At 41.7% G+C, this 27,399-nt stretch overlaps 2 protein-coding genes across 2 annotated transcripts in view; both read right to left on the bottom strand.

The window, feature by feature from the left end:
• The window catches only part of ak5 (adenylate kinase 5), a gene marked incomplete at its 5' end in the record, with an annotated part of 99,675 nt that extends 72,481 nt beyond the window's left edge, over window positions 1-27,194 (bottom strand). The window contains 5 exon segments of the mRNA XM_083991702.1: window positions 14,712-14,825; window positions 18,514-18,686; window positions 23,260-23,427; window positions 25,509-25,695; window positions 27,135-27,194. Coding sequence (XP_083847828.1) covers window positions 14,712-14,825; window positions 18,514-18,686; window positions 23,260-23,427; window positions 25,509-25,695; window positions 27,135-27,194 — 702 coding nt within the window.
• LOC311000842 (uncharacterized protein) lies at window positions 5,954-12,615 on the bottom strand. The gene is made up of 3 exons (XM_083991705.1): window positions 8,745-12,615; window positions 8,567-8,629; window positions 5,954-8,451 (listed from the first exon to the last, which is right to left on the bottom strand). Exons 1-3 carry the CDS (start codon window positions 8,838-8,840, stop codon window positions 7,684-7,686), a joined length of 927 nt encoding a protein of 308 aa, XP_083847831.1. The 5' UTR covers window positions 8,841-12,615; the 3' UTR covers window positions 5,954-7,683.
• Window positions 27,195-27,399: the final 205 nt, after the last annotated feature.

Genomic DNA, 27,399 nt, shown 5'->3' with positions numbered 1-27,399 from the left:
TGTCTGCTGAATTTTAATTGTTCCGCAATGACAGGATTTGTTTTTAAGAGACTCATCAGAAAATTAGTTCCCCGAGGGATGAATTCAAAAGCAAATGGACTTGTTTTTGAAAGCAGATGAAACCGGTAATGGTTAAAAAGTGTATTAACTGGAGTTGTTGTATGAACTAAGAGGCAGATACTTTGTAAATACAGATGATATATAGTCCCTACGATGACATGTCAATCACTTGGATGACTGATATGTTGTATATGCGTAACAAGAAACGGTCTGAAGCACGGCTTTGATGAAAGCAGGAAAGCTGAATACACTGGGTGAATACAGAGCAGTGTGTGCAGTGTTTTATTTTTAACTATGATGGACTTAAAACTGAGACCCGCGCTGGTCTGCACAGCATTTTGTGTATTCTTTTTTAAAAGATATTATAGTAAAACAAATGTCAGACAGTCAGACACAGGTCCATTAGCTTATCTTGCTGTGAGTCAGGGGTCAGAGCCAAACCCAGCTGACAATGGGCTAGAGGCACGTTACACCCTTGACAGGTCGCCAGTCTATCACGGGACTGACATTTAGAGACAAAAAACCATTCATGCTCCTATTCATACCTACAGGCCTTTGCCAATTTAGACCTTGCTGCATGTATATGTGGACGGTGGGAGGAAACCACAGGACACACTAACTCTGTGCTGGCTACTGCGTCACCGACCGTGTTGCCAGGTAATAACTCAGTGTTTTGTTGAATCATGTGTCCAGGCTTCTTATTCCACAGTATAAATCAAAAAAATAACTCGCAGATCCATGTTGTGAATCATTGGTATTGCCATGTTTTTGTTGTATTCACTGTCAGTGTCGATCAGACTCTGTCTCTGTCAGCACTAATCTCCCTGCCAGTGCCAGGACTCCAGGCTCCTGCAGCTTCATGTGCCTTCATAAATTTTCCAGACTGTGTGTGACTTTGCAGCTGAATGTGTAACTTTCTGCCTCGGGGCCTCCACCTTTAATCACAGCAGCTTCTCCTTCACTGCCTCAGCCATTCTCCTTCTTCTTCTTCTCATCTCCACTGGTGTTAAGTGTTGTGCTGCTGCTAATGATGAGGAGAAGAGTTTAGAGCCGAGTCTTCAACCAGCTCCCACTGGGACAGTTAACAGCAGGTCTGCTTGTAAAAGGAGCGTCATGCAATGCAGCATTTTTTTTTTTTTGTAGACTCAGGTCGAGTCCAGTTGAGATGACATTAGTCTGTTGAAAATTAATCTTGGTGAATCTGTTGATAAGCAATGAATGAATGGAAGTAGTTTTTCTAATGCTGCAGCCTTGAAATGCAGAGTTTCCTCGCTCTTATATTACAGTAAATAGATCATATGATTAAGTGATTATTCAACACAGTATTTGACAGGTTAATCAGTTGGTATATGGTTTAAATAAACCTGTTCTAGGCACTTTCAGTAATGAGAGCTCGTAATGTGGTTGCTGTTGCTATATGATTATCTTATTATACAGATGAAATGCATCAATGTGCATAATCACAGCACTCCCCAGCGTCTAACACTTGGATTATGTAACACAGCTTTTTCTTCTTCTTCTTTAACATTATCAGCTGTAGACAACATGACGTTTGTCCAGATATGACGGCTGATTGGAGCTGGATTCATTTGAGCAAGTTAAAACAAATATTGATTTGTTTATTGATTAGTTTATCAGTGTTTTTCTTAATGTATATGTGATTCACTTGTCTGATTCACAGCCAATAAGTGGCCTCATCCTCGACAACACCGGGTCTCAGCAGCTTATTTGTCAAAACATACCACCATTATTTTCTCTCCCTGGTGCTGAGCCGAGCTAAAGTCCCTTTAATAACCAGTTGTCACTTAATTCGATTGTAAATCCCAGGGGCTGCGGCATCTGTGCATCACTGGCTAAGTGGTCCTCAGCTCCTGTCCGACCCTTGGTGACTGTATGAGCTGTTTTTCCTGGCGGTTGCCTGGAAATGATTATAAACACAACTGTATACACGTGTTATCTCTGTGGTTTCATCTCCCGTGAACTTCCTCGGGCCCTTATCTAACCCTGGGGCCCCGTTTGCAACCTGTCATCATCCCTGTTTAATAGCCGCCTTGTTTGTTTTTGTCTTGACGCAATTTGAATAACACTGTGACAATAAATAAAATCTATCCGGCGGAATCAAATTTCTGTGATTACCGATTATGAAATGTAACTTCTCGAATTATAAGATGAGAGATGCGACAACATTTTCATTATGAGACTTCCAGGGCCGTTGTTGCATGTGAAAATGCCTGTTCTCAAAGGTTCAGCAGCAAATTTGAGTTTATCACCACTGTTTAGTGTTTACAGCCTCAGCTAATGTGGAGACACGATGGGAAAGTATGTTTGTTCACATCTAAACAGCTGGAATTGCTGATTATATCCACAATAATAGCTTCATTGTGAGCTCCATCAAAGGAGAGGGCTGATTGTGTGGTTATAGTCTGGTTAGAAATCTCTCTCCCTGCCACACACACATATCCATATACTGTATATATACTGTATATCATCTCTTCTTTGTCTGATGGGGCTGTACTGTACTGAGAGGAATCTGTTGTTACGTGAGGTGGACCAGGAGACAGCAACAACAACCACATTATGAGCTCTCATTACTGAGACTCGGCCTCTTCAGAAAAACAGAGAGAAAATGTACAATTACTCTAGACAAGCGAATATAATGAAAACATGAGGGAGGATTAGCTGTCGACAGCGGTCAGTTTGATGAAAATCTATACACACACGCCTGACACAGTTTGCTGCTATCAGGCATGGTTGGAAGTTTGTATCTGTTCATCTGCTGTAAGAAAACCTGTTTTTTAAATCAGCTTTGTTATAGGTTTGCTTGAGGTTTTCTCCATTTCAGCCTTTCTAATGCTGCTTTGGTCACTTTGGCACTTGAGATATAAGGTAAGATGACCAAAGCCTTTACCAGCAAAAAACAAATCAAAACAAAACCACATAATGCTAATGCTCATCTCCAGACTCCATCATATCTGAAATGGACTCATCCAGACTCAATAATCCACAGCAGGATTAATCAAATGTAGCCTAATATGCAAAGTCAACAGGATGATTAAAACCCAAACTGAAATGCACTGAGTAGGTCATGTGGAATCTCATTTGGTACAGTTTACATGACATATTCCCATGTCATACGTCCATAGGCTACTCTTCATTCAGGTGTATGTAGTATTAAGGACATGCTGTGTGTGTTTCTTTGTGTGCACTTATGAAAGTAAGTGTGTACATTGCGTATGCACCCTTCTATGTGCAAAAGTTTTGTATATTAACTATACTATACACTATACTTTATTTTTGGCATGTGATTGCATGCATTGTGCAAAAGAAATACAAAACAGAAAGCCATTCACTGTTTGTTAACTGAACCCGCTGGAGCAGCCAGATATACAGCCATGCAGCCAGCTGTTGGGCCATGGCTGCCTGCATAAACGGGCCATTCACATGAGTTAACTATAAAGATGACGAGATAAAGCCCGACGCCATCGTTCACTAAATGATACCTCCAGAAGAGCCCCATCTGGTTTCTCCTGCAGGAGCCAACAAACACCCATTTAATAACAATTCAGCGCCGCTGGGGAGCCGCAGTTTGTTGACGATAATGCTGCTTGATACTTACATCTATGCTCTGCTTCAGTGTTGTGGCATGCTAACAAAACACATGGCCTGTCGATGAGCACACTCACCTCTGCAGTGACTCAGCCAGCCACATCGTCCAGCAACTTTAGTGAAATGACAGTGTGTGATTTGTGAGCAGGACTTTTATTTTTACCCAGAGAACAAAGAGATACAAAGTCACTGAAGAAGTATAGCACAGCTTTTTTTGTCTTGTAAACCCTAACAATGACTGAAAGTTTGACGAGCAGGCAGCCCTTTCATTTTGTCTATCTATCGCTTTTTCAAAGGAGGTTAAATCGAAAGCAACTGGACTTAGTTGTTTGTCTAGGAAGACGTTTCACCTCTCATCCAAGAGGCTTCATCAGTTCATGTACGCAGCTGACCAGGCTGGGACTGGTCCAACTATCTGGTGTGGAGACTCACTATTTAACCTCTTGTGTGGGCGTTTCACAAGGGTGATGATGTCACTGGTTCCCTTTTATGCTCCAAGTGCCAACGACCGTCGTTGGAGTGACAGTCGTTGGTGGGAAGTTGGTTTCGACTTCGTTAGTGCCCTATTGTGTTCTAACGACAGTCATTGGAGTCACTTGCCACTTGTGAACAGTGAACACTGTTCACAAGTGGCAAGTGACTCGTGAACAGTGAACACTGTTCACAAGTGGCAAGTGACTCCAATGACTGTCGTTAGAACACAATAGGGCACTAACGAAGTCGAAACCAACTTCCCACCAACGACTGTCACTCCAACGACTGTCGTTGGCACTTGGAGCATAAAAGGGAACCAGTGACATCATCACCCTTGTGAAACGCCCACACAAGAGGTTAAATAGTGAGTCTCCACACCAGATAGTTGGACCAGTCCCAGCCTGGTCAGCTGCGTACATGAACTGATGAAGCCTCTTGGATGAGAGGTGAAACGTCTTCCTAGACAAACAACTAAGTCCAGTTGCTTTCGATTTAACCTCCTTTGAAATACTATGACCTGGACAAATGAGAATATGCACCGGCCTATCTATCGCTTGTTTTCCTCTACTGAAATTAGCATGCTAACAAGCTCATCTCAGCCTATTCGAACTGACTTATCACTTTCAGGTACAATTTATTTAATAATTTTGTTTTTAACACTTGCTGAGCCTTTCTTGTAGCCTATTGAAGGTAGCCTGCCAATTAGCTACCCCCAGCCTATGGCCCCAGCCCAATCAACTGTGCTTGTCACTTTCAATGTCGCCAAGTCACTGAAAAAATAGTGCCACTCAGGGGACTATTCAAAACTTTGTCTTGTGAACATATAAAGATCTATCTGTAATAATAACCCCTATTTTTACTTACACTAAAGTTAGCATATAGTCCCAGCTTGGTCAGAAATTCACATTGTTTTCTGACATGGTGCCACTGTGGCATTCAGTCGGCCCCGCAGAGCTTCCCTGAGGACATATTATATAGCTGACCTCTTGTATTGTAAACAAAACAATAGTCAAAGCTTTTGCCAAGATAAGTTCTGGCTATAAAAGTTAAACTTTTATACACAGACGTGATAGTGATCGACAATATGTGCAAAAACACGTCTGACATTTAATTTTGTACAAAGAAAAGTGAACAAACAACTTCCTGAACTTGTTTGCCAATGCTAATATCAAACAAATGGGATTGTTTACAAATAATTGGCTACTAATGGGCTACTAATCTTACTAATTTGATAAGGATGTGACATGCTGCCTTTAAAAACAACAACAAAAAAGATTCTAGTCTATAAAAATACACTGTTACAAATTTGTAAAAGTGAGTTTAGTTCATCTCCTCTTGGGACATTAACCCCGTCCAAGTGGGACTTGAGACTCTTATGTCCATCCCTCTTGACCCAACTAAAATGACCAGATTATAATGTCACTGTATGATTGCACTGGCTGCACAGACCACAGCCTATTCCCCAGTCTATTAGTCACTGAGTGCTCATTTAAAAGTTGATAAATGTTAAGTGAGTTAAAATGTGATAAGGAAAACCAATCAATCCTGCTAAAAGCTGGGCACTCAAATGTTAAGGAAATATTTCCATTAGCCTAGACGAAAACTTTGCTATGATTCATACTGTATATCATTACTGTCATATTGCCAGGGTATTATTCTATTATTTCTCCTGTCTGATAAAACTGACAGATAATACTTAATGGATCCACTGAAAACAGGTCAAAAATAGGCCTATCTACCAGACAATTTTTAGTCTCGCTCAAGGACACATTAGTTTGGCAGATGCTTCACAACAAAAGTCCTGACCTACAGATGTTACTGGTTCAAATTTGCGGGGTTTTTCCTGCACTGCAGGATCGCGTGATCGCGTGACTTTTCACCACAACTGTTTTCCTCTAGGTGGCAGCACCGTACTAAATACTGCTCAGACGTTTTGGGGACAATGCTGACAGCCTGATAGCCGCGATTAGGAGTGGCGCTGTTCATGATACAGAATACAAGAGGATGAAAGGAGAACTAGCTGCAGACAGTAAATAATATAGTAGCCTAGTTTTTCAATGACAAAATGTAACGACGGCAGCTACAGTAGACTATAGCCCACGTCTCACTCTCTTTTTTCGGTCATCTGTCTCGTCATCTCCAAAATGTGTTTTTAAAATGAGCCAACTACAGTACTGTGCAGTAGTGCCGCAGATTTCTCACTCCGCACCTTGTTTGAGAGTGCAGCTGGATGATTTCTTGTGAATGAACGGGTCTGTGTCACTTTGGGGCTGGGCGATAAAACATAGGATAAATAACTTTCCCTCGATAGAAGACGCGGCCGATACAAAGTGACACCGTCAGCCATGCATAATTAATTGATCTGTTGTTTGGCCACTGTTTGAAAATAACCCGAATTATGAGCAAATAATCTGATCCAGAGCAGCAGTCATAATCAGACTTCTTCTAAATAAACCTTAACATTCAATAACTGGGTCAGGTCGGACCATGGGGTTATTTTTTCTCTTCTTCTTCACAGGAGAAAATGAGGTGCCGCTCACGGACGCGTTGATGTTTTGTGATTTATCTGCTGCCTTGACTCTGCCCTTTATACATGTGCGTTCAGATTAACAATAAGACAAGCCATGGTTGAGTTTATTGAGTTTTAGCTGCTCAATCTCATTGTTTCAAAGAAAAGGGATTGATTTTTATAACGAAATGAAACGAAAACAATATTATATTGATACATTGTTGTAAAAAAAATCCAAAAGAAACGAAAATGAACTAAAGAAAATAACTTTCACACACACACATTAAAACAGTGCGATTGGTTGAAAGCTGATAATTAGCCATGTGCTTATAAGCTGATTGGCCGAAACCAAGAACAAAGCCGCGTGAATGGCCAATCGCCATGTGTTAACGGCCGACATGTAAATCAGCTGTTTCGATGGGCGTTATATGAATAGAGATGTTAATGTGGTACTTTGCACATAGGCTGTATACTTTCTGTAACTGGAAGAAAAACAGCCAGCTGGAAGAATGTGTTGCCTAAATCTTTTACTGTGTGGGAGATCTCCACCAACGTACTGTAGCCGGGGAGAAAGCAACCGTTCTGCTGCGGGGGGAGGGAGGGGGGCTGTCGGGGTGGAGGTGCTGAAATGGAGAGCTGTCCCCCACAAGGTGCTAAAGTGAGGGAGAGGAGTGGAGACGCCGGTTGATTTGAGCGATTTAAGCAAAGCAAAGCCTGGGCTTTTATTTGGTTTTATTATATGCTTGTGGTTTTTCTCTATTTTTGCCTGTTTTCACTCTGCACCTGCCCTAATGTGTGTCTCCCTTGTCTCTAGTAAATGAATATTTCCCACAATAAAATGAGTCTTTAGAACAAAGAACTGATTTTTTTCTCTAGCTTTATAGAGCTTTATAGGCTATAATAACCTTGCTTACTGCTTTTTGAATCACTTGACAAAATAAGATGCCTCGAGCAAACTTGGATATGAAAACATTTTATTGAAGAAGAAAAAACACACACACATTGTAGCATCAAGTACTGTAGGCTACTGTAGGCTACAGTAGGGTGAGGATAGGACCCTCAGATGATCTTCTCGGAGTTCGCAAGAACTCGTTGATCTTATCTATGCAGTATTTCAAGTCCTTTCTGTCCATGCCTGGAAACTCCGTTCTCAGTGACTGCACTACAAAGTTCTTCACATTTTGTGGCAGTTCATGTTTCCCCCGGGATCCGTCCCAGTTTGTCGTTTTGGCCCAGGCTCGGTAATTGTCCTCTGAAATGACTCTCCGGAACAGTAGGCACCCAAAACGTCCCACCTGGCCGTGGCTCTGGTGACGGACTTGAGCATGGTCTTCAGGTCCGACATGCCTCAAGCTTACATCGGGGTGTTGGTGAGAGATGTTAATGCTGTCCGAGGTTGAAGATAGAACCAGCGGAGACATCGAGGCTTGCGACGAGGAAAGATCAGGAGTCGATGTGTGTCGTGGGATCGGCCTGACGGGGGTAAGGGGCGTAACCGGGATGCGAGTTCGCTGCTCGCGGAAAGCATCTCGCAGTTCTCCGATCCCAGCTCGGATCTCCTCCATGAAAGCCTGCCCTCTTCCTTCGGAGTTCCCGCTCTCTCTGAGGTTTTGATTTTCCTGCCTCAGGGTTGCCAGTTCATCCTCCATCCGGGTAATTTTTGCGAGCAGGGTCTCTTTTTCTGCCAGAAGCTTGCCTTTTTCCTCTTTCTCGCGCTGCAGCTGCTGCGTTCTGTGGTCCAGGAGCATATTCAGAGCAACATCACCAGGAACACGAGGAGCCACCAAACGAGAAACCTCTGCCTGTGGTTTGAAAAACAAACAAGTAATGAGTCATGGTTTACGGTATAATAAACAAGGGAGATAGAGTAGTATACAGTACACGGTATAAAGTGTAGTCTAGGCCTATGACACTTACCGCTTTTTTTTGGATGAGACGCTTTGCTGGCGGGGCAGACGATTGTGCGGTTTTTGCTGCAACCTGTAACAAGGAAAAATAGCAAAGAAATTAGAGACTGAAAATTAAAAACGTTGATCTCTTCCATTAGGTTGACAAATGTTTGATTCTCGCTTGTAAATGTAATGGGAAAAAATACCTTTTTGCGCCCCCGTGCAGCAGGTGGTGAGTTCTCATCTCGGGGAAAGAGAGCCTTGCTGACCTTGGATGCTCCGTAGAAACGTGCGCTCTTCATCTTGAAGCAGTTGAATTCGGTCAGCTAAAGTAATCAGTAGGTCGAGTCGAGTAATCAGCAGGGGGCCATATAGCCCATATGGTACAGAACTGAGGACGTGATTGAACAAGGCAGCAGAGTTACAGTAGGGTAGCCACGCCCATTAGGCGAATGTGAGACCCACAGTAAAAGAAAAAAAATCATTTTAGACCAGACACGCCCCTTGGGAGAGGCATCCTAATCAACGCCCACTCAGCAAGAATAAATTGTTGTAGCCTACTGTACATGGACTACATTTGGTTAGTCTTCATTGAGTTGGACTTCGATTTACTCAGAGATGGCTATGATCGACGCGAAAACGAGTGAACTCATCAAGACTCTGCGGAGGAAAGGCTGGACTGCACGAGCCATCGCTGCACATCTCAAGTCGGCCGGAGTCTCAGCCTCCCTGCGCACAATTCAGCATCATTTCCTGCATGCAACTGTGGAGAAAAGAGTCTGTAAACCACGTAAACTGACAAGGTATTGCCAATATATATATATTTTCATTATTATTATTATTATTATTATTATTATTATTATTATTATTATTATTATTATTATTATTATTATTATTATTGTTGTTATTACCCTAACAATGTCTCTCTATCAGTCAGGTGGTGGAAAGACTAGATGCCATCCTGAAAGCAAACGACGAGTTACCTGCAAGAAAATTGAAAGAGATTCTTTTGCGTGACCACAACATAAACATCAGTTTATGGTCGGTGCGGAAGGCGTTGCATCAGCTTGGCTGGAACTATGGGAAGTCAAGGTAAAACATTAGGCTCTTTTGCATCTTGCATTGAAATTTGAAATTATGTTACATTTATTAGTAATGAACTGCTCGCTTAAGCCTAATTTCTACATATTCTGCAGATTTGTTCCTATGACGAGGGACAAAAACAAAGAAGCACGTCTACTCCAGGCTGAGAAATGGAAAGCTGCTGGGGAGAAATTCGACGATGTCCTCTTCACCGACGAGTCGACTGTGGCCCTTGAGCGTTTTGCCTTGAAGTGCTGGAGGAGGAGCAACTTTGCAGGGACGCCAAAGCCTAAAGCTAAACACCCCCTCAAGCTTCATGTCTGGGGTGGAATTTCACGCTGTGGCCCTTGCCCGCTTCTCATTTTCGACGGTGAGTGGGGAAAAAACGTAGTTTGAATATATATAGACCTACCTAACAATTTAGTCTGAAACAGAGTTAAAATAAAAAAAATAAAAAAATGAAGAATAAAAAATGTTGAAATTAAGCCCGTTATGTCACCCACAGGCATTATGGACCGACACTTTTACCAAGAGGAAATCATCCGAAAAGTTGCTGGTCCATACCTCAGAGAGCAGTATCCGATGCGCACACATCGATTCTTCCAAGGTATCATCTTAACACTTTTTTAAAACCATCCTTAACATTCTTAGGCTACAATAAAGGCAATGTAATGATGATTTAGTTGGTGAAATCTAATGTTTTCTTTATTTTCCCTCCACCAGACAATGATCCCAAACACACTGCAATCAGTGTCAGAGCCTGTATGAAGACAGAGGGAATCAACTGGGTGCCAACACCAGCAGAGTAAGTTAGTCATAAATTTGGCGTGATTACCTGCATTAATAATGATGCATTTATAATTGGGATAAATTAATAGCAGGAAATAAGTGCTAATCTATCATATTCTTCTGTTTAGGTCACCAGATCTAAACCCGATAGAGCTGGTCTGGGCTTCGATGAAGCACTACATCCGCTCTGAGGCGAAACCAACTAACAGGGAGGAGTTGGAAGCAGCGATCCAGACATTTTGGATGGAGAAGCTGACCATCAGCGTCTGTAATAAGTACATCGATCATCTGGACAGTGTCATTGAGAAAGTTATAGAACTGAAGGGAGGAGCGACTGGCATGTGACCGTAATCGATATCCTGTCCTGGGGATGCTGTTTGTGTGCCTGCTGGTGACTGTAGCCTAATATAAAGCTGCTGTATATTTTAAATAAAGCTAGAGTGCAGTCACTGAGAACGGAGTTTCCAGGCATGGACAGAAAGGACTTGAAATGAAACTTGATGCTACAATGTGTGTGTGTTTTTTCTTCAATAAAATGTTTTCATATCCAAGTTTGCTCGAGGCATCTTATTTTGTCAAGTGATTCAAAAAGCAGTAAGCAAGGTTATTATAGCCTATAAAGCTCTATAAAGCTAGAGAAAAAAATCAGTTCTTTGTTCTAAAGACTCATTTTATTGTGGGAAATATTCATTTACTAGAGACAAGGGAGACACACATTAGGGCAGGTGCAGAGTGAAAACAGGCAAAAATAGAGAAAAACCACAAGCATATAATAAAACCAAATAAAAGCCCAGGCTTTGCTTTGCTTAAATCGCTCAAATCAACCGGCGTCTCCACTCCTCTCCCTCACTTTAGCACCTTGTGGGGGACAGCTCTCCATTTCAGCACCTCCACCCCGACAGCCCCCCTCCCTCCCCCCGCAGCAGAACGGTTGCTTTCTCCCCGGCTACAGTACGTTGGTGGAGATCTCCCACACAGTAAAAGATTTAGGCAACACATTCTTCCAGCTGGCTGTTTTTCTTCCAGTTACAGAAAGTATACAGCCTATGTGCAAAGTACCACATTAACATCTCTATTCATATAACGCCCATCGAAACAGCTGATTTACATGTCGGCCGTTAACACATGGCGATTGGCCATTCACGCGGCTTTGTTCTTGGTTTCGGCCAATCAGCTTATAAGCACATGGCTAATTATCAGCTTTCAACCAATCGCACTGTTTTAATGTGTGTGTGTGAAAGTTATTTTCTTTAGTTCATTTTCGTTTCTTTTGGATTTTTTTTACAACAATGTATCAATATAATATTGTTTTTGTTTCATTTCGTTATAAAAATCAATCCCTTTTCTTTGAAACAATGAGATTGAGCAGCTAAAACTCAATAAACTCAACCATGGCTTGTCTTATTGTTAATCTGAACGCACATGTATAAAGGGCAGAGTCAAGGCAGCAGATAAATCACAAAACATCAACGCGTCCGTGAGCGGCACCTCATTTTCTCCTGTGAAGAAGAAGAGAAAAAATAACCCCATGGTCCGACCTGACCCAGTTATTGAATGTTAAGGTTTATTTAGAAGAAGTCTGATTATGACTGCTGCTCTGGATCAGATTATTTGCTCATAATTCGGGTTATTTTCAAACAGTGGCCAAACAACAGATCAATTAATTATGCATGGCTGACGGTGTCACTTTGTATCGGCCGCGTCTTCTATCGAGGGAAAGTTATTTATCCTATGTTTTATCGCCCAGCCCCAAAGTGACACAGACCCGTTCATTCACAAGAAATCATCCAGCTGCACTCTCAAACAAGGTGCGGAGTGAGAAATCTGCGGCACTACTGCACAGTACTGTAGTTGGCTCATTTTAAAAACACATTTTGGAGATGACGAGACAGATGACCGAAAAAAGAGAGTGAGACGTGGGCTATAGTCTACTGTAGCTGCCGTCGTTACATTTTGTCATTGAAAAACTAGGCTACTATATTATTTACTGTCTGCAGCTAGTTCTCCTTTCATCCTCTTGTATTCTGTATCATGAACAGCGCCACTCCTAATCGCGGCTATCAGGCTGTCAGCATTGTCCCCAAAACGTCTGAGCAGTATTTAGTACGGTGCTGCCACCTAGAGGAAAACAGTTGTGGTGAAAAGTCACGCGATCACGCGATCCTGCAGTGCAGGAAAAACCCCGCAAATTTGAACCAGTAACATCTGTAGTCTGCCAGTCAAAGGGCAGAGTCCTTGCTCAGAGCTACCGCCTTCGCATTTCAGCAACACTGAGCATTGACTTGGCAGTGAAATGGAAAACAAGCGGTTCACTGTTGAATAGCTGATCAGCAGGAGGAGCAGCAAGCGGAAACATGCTGATTTAAGACATTGTTAGCATTAATGGTGTGAACTCAGGGTCAGTGCTGCTATGAAATATTACACACACAGCAAACATATTCAAACTGACTCTGCCTTCGCACTGATTCGTTTATTGCTCATGTTTCAGAGAAGAACAACACATCTAATCCACCACTGTCTGTCTATAGCACTGTGTTGCATAGCTTATAAATGACATAATAAAACCAAATTCCATCAGTCAGTAAAAAGAAGATGAGAAATAATCCTAATGGTCTCAGTGCAGGCTGCAGACTCTGCTAATGTGTTGTCTCTGCAGGGACACGTAAAGGGAAATTGCTGAACTGAAGGCCACCGCTACTATAAGTTATGGCTGTTATAATAAAACTCTATTGTGCACTATTTATTATTAACAGTGCCCTCAGGGAAATATTCCTTGCTACAAATTAAATTTTGTTATTCAGTGCCTATGTATATTTTATACAGCATGTCTTCGGTGTTTATTTTGAATTTGGGTGTCTCTGGTCCAAGCTGTACCCAAATATGCCAGTGATCCTTCCATTAATTTTTCTAGTGGACCCAATTTATTTAACTTGTCAGGGTTTATTTTCCTCAAAATGCAAACTTTAAAAACATTTTGACCCACTTTGTTCATGATACTTCCACAGTATAAAAAGCTTTAGAAAAGAGGTAGACTCAGAAATGCACTGGAGTGATGATGGCAGCGTGAACAATACGAATGAAGATTTACAGCCAGTTGACACGACAGCATTCATATGCAGATTAGTGTGTGACTTTTCTGTGAATTTTCCCCAGCATGCTTTAGCTGCCTTTGCTCGAATAGTTGGCAACGCAGCCAATGTTAACTGCAGTCAAGACACAGACGCTTTAATCTGCCAGCGGTGGTGCTCTCCGCTCTGTTGACAGTCTGTCTCCCAACAACTTCAGCTCTCAAAAGTCACTCAGCTGCTGCCGTGGAAAACACTCACTCAGAGGCGTGCAAGCACAAATGTGACATATTTGTACTTAGGAAAAAAATTACCAAATATGCACAATAGCTGTCATCATGGTTCACATTTCCCCACACACACACACAAAAAAACTGAGATTCAAATTTCAGTCAGACTTTAAAAAATGCGACCCACTGAAGTACAACGGATGCAAAATCATAGTTATAATTCAGTCTGTATTAGTTTAATTAGCAACAGCTGGGAGATTTCTCATCTGGGGATGAACTTTTTATATTATTTCATACAACTGATTATATATTTATGACTCCACAAAGAGTCTAAATGCCCTGACAGCGACCTCCAGACACTGTGCAGCCTCTGATATCAAATAAATCAAACCCGGATGATACAAGTCAAACCACTGGGCAGCCACCTCAGCCATCCTTAGATCTCATGCTCCTGGAGGTGAAGCCTGAAAGATAACAGCTCCAGTGTGCGGTGGTGAGCAAACAAGTCATTTACATAAAGGGCTTGTGGCAGGCGCCAATTGAAAGGCTCTCTGTCGGTCACACAGACAGGAACTGTTGCTGTCTCTACAAACAAACAAATACCGTGACTCTCTGACGCCTGTGTCTGGATGCCATAAAGAGAAACCAGCACGTTCCCATCATGCATTCACAATATAATCGTCTTCTTATGCGAACAAAGCATGTGCGTCAAACAAAAGATGTTTTCTAGCCCAGTTTGATTTTAGACTGAATTTGCCTTCAAAGAAAATCTGACAAGAATATGAAGAATGTCAACAAACAATTGAAAGGCTTTACTCTCCACGACTGCAGAATTCATTGATGTGATGTTTGCTTTGTCACCGAAACAAATCAAGTTTAAGGAAACAACCCCCTCTCAAATGATGGGAGGTATACTGTACTGTAGGTAGCATCTGGAACAAATGTGACAATGCCACTCAGAGGTAATCTTATGCATTTTCATAGAACTGATGGAAACTCAACTCACCTGGTCCTCAAAGGACAGGGCCTGTCCGACGTCTCGAGGGAACCCATCTATGACGATACCATTAGCGTCAGGGATCTTCATTATCTTCTGCTTAATTTCAGTTATTGTGGTTTCCTGGGGGGGAAATACAGCAACATGATTATCATCACTTGGTGCCTCAATTTTTTATAGCTTGATAACAACTGATTGCTGGGCAGTTGATAAGATGATTAACTGTTCTTAATTTATCAATTTTAATAGCTCAACAATTAGCTAGATGTTAGGATTTCTGTTGCTTCCCAATTCCACAGTTTTGTCAACTGAGTGATAAAGAAAAAAACTTTATAGTTGTAATTATAAGAACATAATAACATGGACGGGGGAGATTAGCTCTGTGCTGTTGCAATTCCCAGTGTATATTCATCAAGGTTGTAGATTAATTGCGTTACATTAATAATGAGTAGCTCGTTTAAAGTTGTAAAAAATAGTGAATGAAATACAGCACGTTGGAGAATTACACAACATAATTCATGTGTTTATCCAATTGCACTTTAATATTCTTGAAAGCAGCAGAGCCGCTGTCTTGAGAGCACTTGAGGGCAGAGAGTGCCAGCATCTTTCAGCATCGCTGCCGTCCTCGTGGCCGGAGGAGGTCAACATGTTGGAGGTTATCTCTTCAGGCCGAATGCATCATGCGATATGGCAGCGATACATGAGCAATGCCCTGATCTAAAAATAACTACTATGGCTGTCGCTCCGCCCAACGTTGACTAACAGAGACATTTCATTTGCTTCCAGCCACAGAATGTGAGCAGTGGCCCAGCAGACTATATACAGAGATTAAACTTAATCTCAGTTTCATTGAACAGATTAATGTACGCATGTGTGTATGATAAAATGAAAAGAGAGCTAATCTAGGAGAAGCCCTTTGATCCTCTGCATGGCTTCACGTCTGAGCTCTCACTGGAGCGCCAGGTCAGACAAGCATCTGATGCCTAAAAATACGATCTATCTATAACTCTATAGCAATCATGCAGCAGACAAGCAGCTGGAGGGATTGTCTATCCCCAATCCCCCTGTATTCCCAATGCATATACATCTGTTCGCTGTGTAGTGAAGCGCAGTTGTAACATTGGCATTTGAATGGCACAGGCAATAGTAGCCTAATGTATATTTCACACTTGATATAGGGATGCCGAGGCAAAATGGCAGAAAGGTTAGGTTTTATATGGGATTAAAACACTAATTTTCATTGTCGCTTAATCTGCTAAATATTTTCTAGATTCATCAATTTGTTGTCTATAAAATATGAAAAACACCTGAACATGACGATGTCCTCAAATGTCTTGCTTTGTTCAAACAACAGTTCAGAGTCTTTAAGTTGTAAGATGAGTATTTTATTTTTATCAATGTTATATTTTATTTTTTCAGATATTTTTTTTCTGTTTTTCTCCTCGTCCTATCTGTTTCTCCTTTTTTACTTTCTTAAACAGACTATTAATTTGTGCCATATCTGTAACACTTGAAATGTCTGTAAAGTTATGTTAAAACAAATAAAAATTTGAATGACAAAAAAACAACAGTTCAGAGTGCAAATAAATTCAATGAACTATTAGTTAGTGAATTAGACACTAATTTAGTGTCATGAAGAGCAAAAGAAATGCCCCGATTTTTAAAATGTTGTAATTTTCTGCTAATATAATTACCGTAGTAGTAGTACGCTACTTATTTGTTTATAACAGTGTATGTTAAAATGCTGTGCAAGTAAGTCAAACAACATTGATGTTTACAGCTGCCAATGCTCGTGCACAGCTCACAGATAGCTTGTGATTGATTGGTTGATTGAGCTGTGAAGAGTTGAAGTGATTGAGGTGTTTTTGTTTTTGTGTGCCACTGAAAACCAAACATCCTAATGACATGTCAGTGTCACAAATTGGAAAGATGCATTATTTCTAGTTGAAATTAGCATGAATAATTTACTATGTACTGGTTCGAGGGTCTTCAGCTGGTTTTGAAACATTTTTTCCACTGTCTGTGGATATAAAAAGTACAAAAGTGCTATGAGTATGAGTTGTTAATTTTAGACCAGACTGTCGAACGTCCAAGAGCCTCTTACTGAATGAGAAGGCCAGTGGGATTTCGGAGAGAACACAGGGTCAGAAATATACTGAGTCACATGACCTGCAGTGAATTACTGTACAGACAAACCGTGAGGACTTCACGTTGATTTGGTGCTTGCCTAAAGGTCAGAAGTGATGCTGTGTGCTCGTTACATTTTGAATAATTGCTTCACAGATGAGCACAGTTACATACTCTCTTGCCAAGAGCGGCGATTGATGCTGTGATCATTTCTGTCTGTTACACATGAAGCTGGATCCACCAGCAACTTTTGTTCCAGGCACTTTCTCCCTGTTTAGAAACAGGGACAAACAAAGCTTAGCGCTATCCAAGGAGAGAATCTGCCAACCTGCACGTCTAATGCTCATTGCTCAATGCTACTGCCAAAGTGTAGAAATGATGAGATGGAGTAGTTATGTTCCAAACTTTCTTTGCAATCATGCTGTGTGTTGTCTAAGCTAAGCTGACCATTTGAGGATAGGAATAGGATAGGAATGTATTAGAAACAGGGACAATGCACAAAAACATAAATCTTGTCCGACAAGAGAAGATGCCTTGCGCCAGATTGTAGCAACATTTGCTAATTTCCACCTGTAGTCCCTGGACAGGTAAGAACAGATGAAGAGGCTATATTATATTATATTATATTCTGGCTATAGCTTCCTGTTAAGATCAATAGCATAGATCGATTTTCTCATATGTCTCAGTGGAGAGATTAAGTGTATTTCCCAAAATGTGAAACTATCCGTTTAATTTGCAGTAAAGTAAACACGATAGGAAGTAAGTTTATAGCTACCAATTAAAAACAAGTTGTGAATCAGTAATATGTGTCTCAGCACATCATAAAACACTATTTATGCAGCCGCCAGTCTCTCACCATCAGATACAAAATCATTAAGAAACCAAATTGTAATCTGAATTTGATGAAGTAATCATAGCAGGGAATTAAACACCTATCAGCCACAAGTCATTTTTTCCCCCCATATCTAATATGTCTGCAGCTTGGCCTACATTGCTGTTTATCTCCCTGGTTCCCGGTGAACGGCCGGAGGGGAGATGCAGTGTCGTGTCAGACAGGAGAGATGATGAACGGTGAGACTGTTATTGGAGATAATTCAGGAGGGGACACAAGCTTCAAACTCAAATCACAAAGTCAGGAGGAGGAGGAGGAGGAGGAAGAGGAGGAGGAGGAGGAGGAGGAGGAGGAGGAGGAGGCACTCTGTCTGCGTTACAGCCCTGAACTCCTCTGCATGAAGAAACAGGCTTTGTTATTTATCGTCATTGCCTTGGTCCTTCCTTTGCCCTTTGATTACAAATTTTAATTAGGGAAATAATCTTCATTTCATACACAAGTGTGAGGCCTCCTCGTGTGCTTTCTACACCGGCTTTGAGAGAACGGAGAGCACAAAAAACAACCAGAGGTGGTCGGTCTGTGCCCATTTTCTTCTCAGCCAGATTAATTATCCTGCAGAGAAGGACGTTAATAAGACGGAACAACATCCCTCTCTCCAGCGCACTTGTGATATGGATGCTGCTAATTAGTCCCCTGTTACATGCACGCTGCGATAATGACCTGCAAGTGACTGGACACACTCGGCGCTCATCCATCCATCCATCCTCCCTCTCATATTCTCCCCCTCTTTCATAGAAAATGCGACCCCACAGTGTGTCCCGACCCTCCCTCCTTCTCCGTGTCTCTCGCTACCTGTGGTGCCAGTTCTCCATTGGTGATGATTTTAGCGATCAGGCTCCACTTTCTGTTGCTGGTGGCGTTGTGGATCATCTTCTTCCTCAGCAGCTCGCCCACGGACACGTACTGGAAGCTGTAGCGCTCGGCGATCTTCAGGCACTGTGTTCCTTTGCCGCTGCCAGGGCCACCTATAGGCACAGAGGGAGAGCTGTTGATGTTTGGGGAAATTGTGAAAAAAAGTGTGTGTGTGTGTGTGTGTGAGTGTGAAACATTATGTGTGTGGGTGTGTTGTTGGCGTAGGCACACGTGTGTATTAGTGAGAGAATCCCAGACTTTGTGTGCATATTTGCACATGTGTGAGAGGGTGTTTTTGTGACTGTGTGTTGCTGCTTTTGTGTGTTTTGTGTGTGTGCGGGGGAGAAGGGCACATTGGGAAAGGGGAGGGGGGGGGTGATAGAGAAACAGGTATGTGTGAACCTCCTACATTAGCTAACAAATCCTCTTTTTTATTATTCAAATGGAGAAAAAGGAGGAGGAGGAGTGATGACAAGAGGACACAGCTCCTACAGCTTAGTGCTGCATAGTTTGGTAAATATGACACGTTAGCACCTGTTTTAACATCTTACAATATCAGTGCAACATTATTAAAATCAATTATAATTCCTTTAAAATTACAATCTGAAGACGCAAAGTGGTGAGAGCTTTAAAAATGTGTGAGCGGCCAGCGTTGAAGCCATCTGGCAACCTGAATGCTGCTTTTGCCTGAGAGACAACTTGCATTGAATTTCATTTCAGGATTTCTGAAATGCTACCGTTACCATAGAAATGTCAACCGCTCCAAAATCACTGCTGGTTGACAGCCAGGCTGGAGTAAGGGTGAAATTAGTCAGAGAACAAGCTGTGTCATTGGTAATTTATTCCATCATGGCGTTGACTGTCAGAAATGATTTTTTAAGGGACGAGGAGACGAGCGCGCGCCCGAGTGAGGAAAATCATTACAAGTCAGCGATTGTTAATATATTATTTGGTTGGATTTAAATTAGATCATCCATTTCTGACAACCAAGTTTCAGCGAAGTGACATGTAATGTGGCCCTCTAAATGGTTTGCTGAGCTCCAAGTAGGCCTATCCCGCAGGTATCCGGGCCAGTGTCCGCCTTACAGCTGGGATTAATACTCAGGATTTACAGGATTTGCAGTTAGGGTTCAGGCCTCTGCATGTTTTGAGCAAAGTGACGGTCAGATTGAGTGGGAAAGGGGGTCTGGCAATGTTTGTTGCTCTCTGAAACTGATCATCCATCAGCCGTGGCCACCTTGTTCAGAGGTGTGAAAGTAAGTAAGTAAAGCCTGAGCTCCCTTCAACATTTCTTGTTTTCACTCCACCTTCACACAACTATTTCGTTTCAGCACTCCACAAAATTACTTCAACACCATGAATGAGAAGCTGAAAATTGTGTCTATAGCTCCTCTTCTCTCTGTGAAGGCAGAGGCCTTTGAACGTGGCCTTTTCTAAACACTTCTGTTTTTAGACGTGGGCAGACGACACGTACAGGCTAGTTTGTTTGAAGCATACTAAGGCTTTTAGAGCTGGACCAAGGTCAAGTTCATGGTTGTATCAGTCTGAGGAAAGAGCAGAAAAACTGCTGCTGTGTATTTCTGTTGTATTTCTGAGAGAGCCGCAGGCTTTGCTGCTTTACTATGTTTACAGTGTCTATGCTATGCTAAGCTTAGATAAGGGGATAGGCTACCAGCCTTCTTGTGTAGACCTAGTGAGATAATTATCATAAAACTGTGGTGACTTCTTGATTCAGAGCTGAGACTGGCAAGTTAGCTATAACTTGCCAGATAATGCAGGCCCCTCAAGGCAAACAGATGTTTGCTAAATGGCAAATCTTACATTTACCGCTAGCTTCTTTTGAAAGTGAACAGTGTCATGCCTACTCTTTCACCTACTGTACTCCCTACTCACTATATAGGGAATTCTATGTAGTAGACTATATAGTATAGAACAGTGGTTCCCAACCTTTTTCTTAAGGGACCCATATTTTTACCATTGAAAACTTTGGTGACCCCCCCCCCCCCCCCCCATGTAAAATAAAATAAAATAAAATAAGGAACATCATAACTTCTTTTACATGAAATACTTTATTATATTTCAGTAATTTAATAACAGCATGGGACAATCAGGAGAACCTGTGTATGATTACAACATATTTCTTCAGAACTTGTACTTTTAAAAAGATAATTGTGTTTTTAAAAGTACAAGTTCTGAAGAATATGTTGTAATTTTACACAGGTTTTTCTCATTGTTCAATGCTGTTTTTCAAATTCATTGTGACTGATATTGCCCTGCTGTATATTATGTATTTAATGTTTTAAAACTGTTGATATTCAATCATCTATTGATATAGACCTATAATTTATTTGTTTATCTATTTAAATACACAAATAAATGTTAAATGTGGCCCTTGAATTTAGTTGATTTTGTCACATGAATTAAATGCTTAGCCGACTAATTTATTTAACATTTTAATTACATTAAAATTATTAAACCCCTTAAAATCAAGAGGGCTTCGCGACCCCCCCTGGATCTTTGGCGACCCCCTTGGGGGGTCCCGCCCCCCAGGTTGGGAACCACTGGTATAGAAGACTATATTGAGCTCACTGGTAAAATGTAAAAAACTTTCACCACATAGTTATGGTGCATAATTAAAACGTTGCAGATCAATGCCAACCGGCAACCGCAATGCATTATGGTAACTGTATATTACTATGCATAATCAGTACAGAGGTTGTGTTGGAGACTCTGATCAATATTCCAAAAGCTCATCTCTGTCAGCCAATAGGAAAGCCAAGTAGCTTTAGAAAGCTCTAATCATTATGGAACAAAAATATTCTTGTATTACAATTGAAGCTGAGCAACATACTGAAATTGTATTTATTTTAGGTAAAGTTTTGATGATATTTTTGTTAAAAAGTTGTTGTTGTTTTGTAGTGTCTTTTTTGGCCTTAAGTGGCCCCCTTTGACCCTAAATTTTGCACAGTGGTTGTCTTGGAGCTCCAATACAGTTGTAGGCCTGCACTACTTTTCACGCTGCATTGTGGGATACTATGTAGTGTCAATACTCACTAAACATTCGGAGAGCTCTACAAATCGGCGTAGTCACTATATAGTGAGTGAGCGAGTGATTTTGGACACAACCCTAGTCTGGTTCTGTCTAAATGCAAAATATTTGCTTTAGAGTTGTTGTATTTTTGAGAAAGCTAGTTTGGCTAGTTACCTACTGTACATATGTGTAGCCTACAGTTTTTATTCTAAGCTAAGCTAAATTAAGCTAAACTATGATAAGATAAGATATGTTAACTTTCTCCGTGGGTCTAGCTTTTTAATGCACAACAGAGTGCTGACCTCATGTTTACGATTATTATCATAAAACTGTGATTCATTACTAATGAGGTTTTGTTTCAGAGCTGTGATTTGTGTTATTTATAGTTCATTTTTTATATATGAGTGAAATAAATGGGACATTTTTCACAGCAGACATCTTTGAACCAGCACACCCAGATGGAGCGCAGCCACTATCATTCATATTAATTACAGCAGTGTTTTTTCTATAATAATTCTGTCTGAGAAAGTTTTGCAGAGCAGAGAAGAGAAAGCGTGGGAGAATAAGAGAGATCCTTGAATAATGCGTTCGGCAAAATGTGCACTTTATCTCACATCTGAGTGTTTTGTAACGCTCGACACGCCTGGTCCCCTCCCAGCCTCCTCATGACCACACGTGTCTTTGTCAGTCTGTCTCTCTCTGTGCGAACCTGGCAGACAAAACATTTGCCATGATCCTCCAAAGGGATGACAGCTGCTGTCGTCCTGTTCTCCCTTTTTAAAATAGGGCACAATGTGCTCACAAAGACGAGATAGGAAGTGGCTTTGTGCTGCGAGGACAAATAACTATCATCCCGCATGCATAGACAGTGCGAACATCCCAGGTACACACCAAAAGCGAAGCACGCTGCAGCAGAAGGCCGTCAGAAGGTTTTTTTTTTAAAAAGCTTTTCATGGACACCAAAGTCGTTTTGTTGCTTACATATATACACTAACCTTCAATAAACTACTTTAAAAAGGGTTTTATAAATAGCAGCTCTTTTTTGATCCTGCTCACCCCAATGTCATCATCAGTCTTTCTGTGCAGCTGCCGTGCCTAATTTCTAAGATTAATGAATGTATTTGACAGGTTAATGCAAGGCCCATCAAGGAAATCAGATTAGGAGAGCGTGAGTGTCTAACACAGTGAGTGACATGCAACAAGATCTCCGCGGCTGATACAGACAGAGGGAGGTGGGGCTACGTGCAGAATACCAGGAAAAACATACTGCTACTAAACACACACACACACACACAAACACACACTCCACGACTCATAGATTCCCATCCAGGTCATGTATTTTTAGATCATCAGCGAGTCAAATATAAACTTCTATTCTGTATTTTTGTTGATCTTTTTATATACACGGCCAAAACTCTCATCAGAAGCAAAATGAATAGACGCTGGATGCTTGTTCTACTGTGTTTACACACAAATAGCTCTTTACTGCTCCGTCTTCTTATCTAATGGAAAACATGACCCGGGAGAAACTCAGATCAAATCAGTAACATCAGCAGAAGAGACAATAAATAGATTGTGCCTCAGAGTTTCCTCCTTGGGTGTGTGTATTTATAGTTTTGGTGTTATTGGTGTGTGTTGCAGTGAGTCCGTTTTACCGATGACGAGGATGACTTTGGGTCGGGGTCTCGATGGATCGAACACCTCGTACTCCTCGATGAGCTCCGCCGTCTCCGACAGGTCCGAGTCGCTCTCGATGGAGAACTGGCTGATGGGAGGGAGGCGGTCGTAGCGTCTGTAGGGGAAATTGGGACTGTCGGGCAACACTGTCCCACACACACACAAACACACACACACGTAAAAAGGTATGGATGAGAACAAACTGCTGTAATTTCATGCTGCCAGTCAGTTGCTCGGTGCAGCTGTCACATCATTTCAGATTCTGCCAGTCAAAATGTTGATTACCGTAGTGTAAGTGATCTAGATTCATTAATTAGTGTGATGACACAATCAGAACTTATACTACAGCTGCCTATTGTGATGTTTTATACTATATTGATGTAATATAGCACATTTGTCACACACAGAAGTCATCACCAATATTTTCTATTTATGCAGTATTATCTCCAATTTTCCCCTGTTAAAGGAGTTTTCTATGGAGTTTTTCCTCAGTGGATGTGAGGGTCTAAGGGCAGAGGATGTTGTTATGATGCCATGTAAAGCCCTTTGGGACAAACTGTTTGTAAAAATGGCCTATACAAATACAATTGCCTTGCCTTGCCTTATAAAATACAGCGCTAAGAATCACATTGATCAGAGAGTGATCATAATATGAGAGAAAATGCCAATAATTTAGCAAAACGCTAAAGCTTTCAGGAGTTTGCACATTACCAATCTAATACTGCACCACCTGCCTTAATCTAAGGGCTCACTTTTGCCCCACAGACATTTCTAACTCATAAATCGAATGGAAAAAATACTTTTAGGAAGTCGGAGCAGGATTTCCTTCCAGCGAGCATTTTAAAACATGAAAGATCTGAGCTTCATGCAGCTATCGCTCGAGACGGAATCACAGCAGAGGGGAAATCTCTAACCCTTAATTAGGCTGCAGTTGCCAGCAGCTAAACTCTGCAGCTGGCAAAGTTAACAGGCGCCTTTGCCACAATATTTAAAGAAGCAAGACAAATCTGAAATTCCAAAAGCACGGTGCTGTCCTAAATGCATCTCGAATCATCTTTCTGGCTGTGGATGCTTCTGTTTTTATAAATATTGACCCTGCGTATCTGTGAGTAATGCACTAAAATGTCCCCTGCTCACACTCGACTGCTTTCTATTTCTCATGCTCAGACACTGTATACACTGATACCGTGCTACACTCACATTACCAAACAAAGAAGTGAATGTCTGAATTCAAAGTGGACGTGACAACTCGATGCAAATGCGGGGAAAAAACCTCGTTAACATACGAGAGCTGTAGTTGAGAACTTTGCTTTGCAAATTCAAAGTTTGCATCTGTGGTGCCTCCAGTTAAACCTGTGAGAAAGTTTTTGGTATCCTTATACTCAGATTAATATTTAATCTCACACATTAATTTGTTTTTTGTTGTATAGCACCGTTCAACCACTGTCAGGTCAGTGAAGGCAGCAGAGGCATGTTCAAGGCTGGTCCTTCCCACTGGGTTCAGTCTTGGAACGAGTTGATTTCGGTGATTTGGAGACAGACGGAGGCGGCTGCCTTTTGTTTGTGGGCGCTCTGGGGTCCCAACAAATGCCTCTGGCTCTGTTTAGCAAACTAAATCAATCTGAGAGAGGTGATGCACACACAGCTGCGACTCTCACTCCTCAGTTTAAACGCTAGTGCAGCCACAGAGGGGTTCATGAGGGTGTAAGGCAAATGTTAACACCCTTTCCTGTTGAAACACTGAGCGAGTAAAGAGGAAGTTGTACTGTTGCCAGCATTCTTAGAAAGATGCACAGTAGCCTACCAAAAACATATACAGTACATCCAACACATATTTTATTTATATTTTGGCTCTTACAGTAGTTGGCAGCTTTTTCTTTAACAGAAGTTGTGCCTTAAACATAACAGATGTTTTATGGCTGTAATTAATGATTATTATTACCTGTAATTTAGGGAAAATCTGGCCAATTAGTCTGTAAAGTGTCAGAAAACAGTAAAAGAAATGTGTAAAACACGTCCTGTTTTATCTAACAACATTATAAACCTATTGAAGAGGCTGGAACTAAAGTTTTGGTGTCGTAGCTTTAAAACAAAACTTAAGTGATCGATTGGTCATTAAATTTGTTGCTGATGAAAAAATTCCTGTTTACCAATTAACTGGTTAATTGACTGTGGCTAATGTGTTTACGCCACAGCCTGAGTAAAATGAGCCTTCATCACCGCTCACCATTTCTGAAGAGGGACCTGCGTGACTGGCCCCCGTTGAGAGGGGGAAGGGACTTCTTCTCCTGGCCCACGAAGGTGTCCCATCGCACCTTGTCTGTTCCTCCCAGCTCCCTGACTTTCTTCAGACAGCCCTCCAAGTAGTCGATGGGGTCATCGGGCCGGTAGTACATCAACCCTGTCAGCAGGCTCTGGAGAAAACAGTGGAGGTGGTGATGAGACACAGAGGAGGGAGTTAAGTGTGAGGAGGAGGAGGAGGAGGAGGAGGAGGAGGAGATGTTTGCTCTGACATTGCTACGTCTCTGTAATGATGTGTTGTTGTGTGACAGAGTGGCGGGCGGCAGAGAACAGCGACGCCTTTAATGAGGCAAAGTTTTGAAGTTCAGATCTGGTTGCCTTGGCTCGATCGGCTCCACCGGGGAAACAAAAACATCTCGTTTTGTCAGATATCCGTGAAATTGCCCTCAGCCTGGTGGCCGAATAAACACAGAACTCCACCGACCTGTTATGTTTGTGTGTGTGTGTGTGTGTGTGTGTGTGGAGGAGGAAACACTGTGGCTGTGATGGATGTGAGAACGAGCTTCATGCCAAAAGCCAAAAGACAAAGTCAAGTGTGTGTTTGCGTGACATTTGTCCCCTTTGACCCTGACTGTTTTAAAACAATACCTTCCTGTGGGACCTTATCTCCACCCCCCTCCTCCTCCTCCTCCTCCTCCTCCCTCATGACAACACGAAGCCTCTTGGTGCTCATTGAGCTGATTGATAATGAATACACTTCCATATGAGCAGCAATTGTGATCAGTGAAACGACTCCGCGGTTATAGGATGATAATGTGTCACTGCTGGCTGCTCAATGTAATTTGAACTGCCACTAAATAAACAAGCACTGATTGCTTGCATACATTAAAAGCTGCAACTGCATTCAGAGCTGAGTCTAATTATGTGATTGAGCCAATTTACTATCCCCTCAGGAATATTAATATCATATTTCACTATAAGTCCTCACAATGTCTGCTTATTAACAATTAGTTTTGAAGATAATCCTGTAACCATTAATGAAATGTCCAACACCTCTACCACAAATATACAGTGTCATTAATATCCTGGAGGTTAAGACACATTATAGTAATTATTATTTTCCCTATTTCACTTCTGAGATGTATTGTGAACTTTTAATATTCTTTGTTGTAGCCCACTCTGTCACAGTTGTTAGACTAATTTTCATTTTTCACGATAAAAGAATGTCTCCCGCTGCGAACATCTCAATTAAAAGCAAATTATGCAGAGGAGCAGAGCCGAGGAAGGTCTGCTTGGTTTAATTACCCTTACACTCCGTCTCTAATTATGATTAAATATCAATATAAGAGAGAGAAAAAAGAGAAAAACATCATTTTAGAAACCACTTTGTTACAAATGATGACTCCCTCAAGTCCCCCCCCCCTTTGAGTGATAATAAGATTTCAGAGAGACGCGCCACAGCGAGATATACTTCATATCATAAAAACCATCTCGTCTCTGTTCTGACATGCATTCTGCAACACTGTGCAAAGCATCGATGTAACACACACATGGTCAAGTCCGGTCACCTCACCCCCCACCCCCCCCAAACAAAGCGCACACCATCTCTCACCTCAAATAGTTGAGGTATCTCCCGGCGTGCGAGATACTCCTTGGCATCGTTGGTATTCATCTCTGGTCAGATTTTTTTTTTTTTTTTTTGCCCCCTCTCTCTCTCTTTCTCTCTCTCTCTCTCCCTCTCTCTTCTGGTGTCTTCAGTGCCGTGAGGTAATCTTTGGTTAACGACCGAGCTCCGGACAGATTTCTTCTTTCCCCCCCTTCAGCGCATTTTTGCCTCGTGCCTCGCGTGGACTTTACAACTGGATTCCTGCAGGCAG

Source organism: Trachurus trachurus (assembly GCF_905171665.1).
Source record: "Trachurus trachurus genome assembly, chromosome: 17".
NCBI classification, from domain to species: Eukaryota; Metazoa; Chordata; class Actinopteri; order Carangiformes; family Carangidae; genus Trachurus; species Trachurus trachurus.
The sequence above is the reverse complement of the archived record's forward strand: the minus strand, read 5'-3'. Positions and strand labels throughout refer to the sequence as shown.

Coding starts and splice junctions, on each gene's coding strand:
- LOC311000842 (XM_083991705.1), bottom strand. CDS start 8,840: ATGAAGAGCGCACGTTTCTACGGAGCATCCAAGGTCAGCAAGGCTCTC. Junction 8,630..8,744: donor CTGCACGGGGGCGCAAAAAG/GTATTTTTTCCC, acceptor TCCTTGTTACAG/GTTGCAGCAAAAACCGCACA. Junction 8,452..8,566: donor GTCTCATCCAAAAAAAAGCG/GTAAGTGTCATA, acceptor TTCAAACCACAG/GCAGAGGTTTCTCGTTTGGT.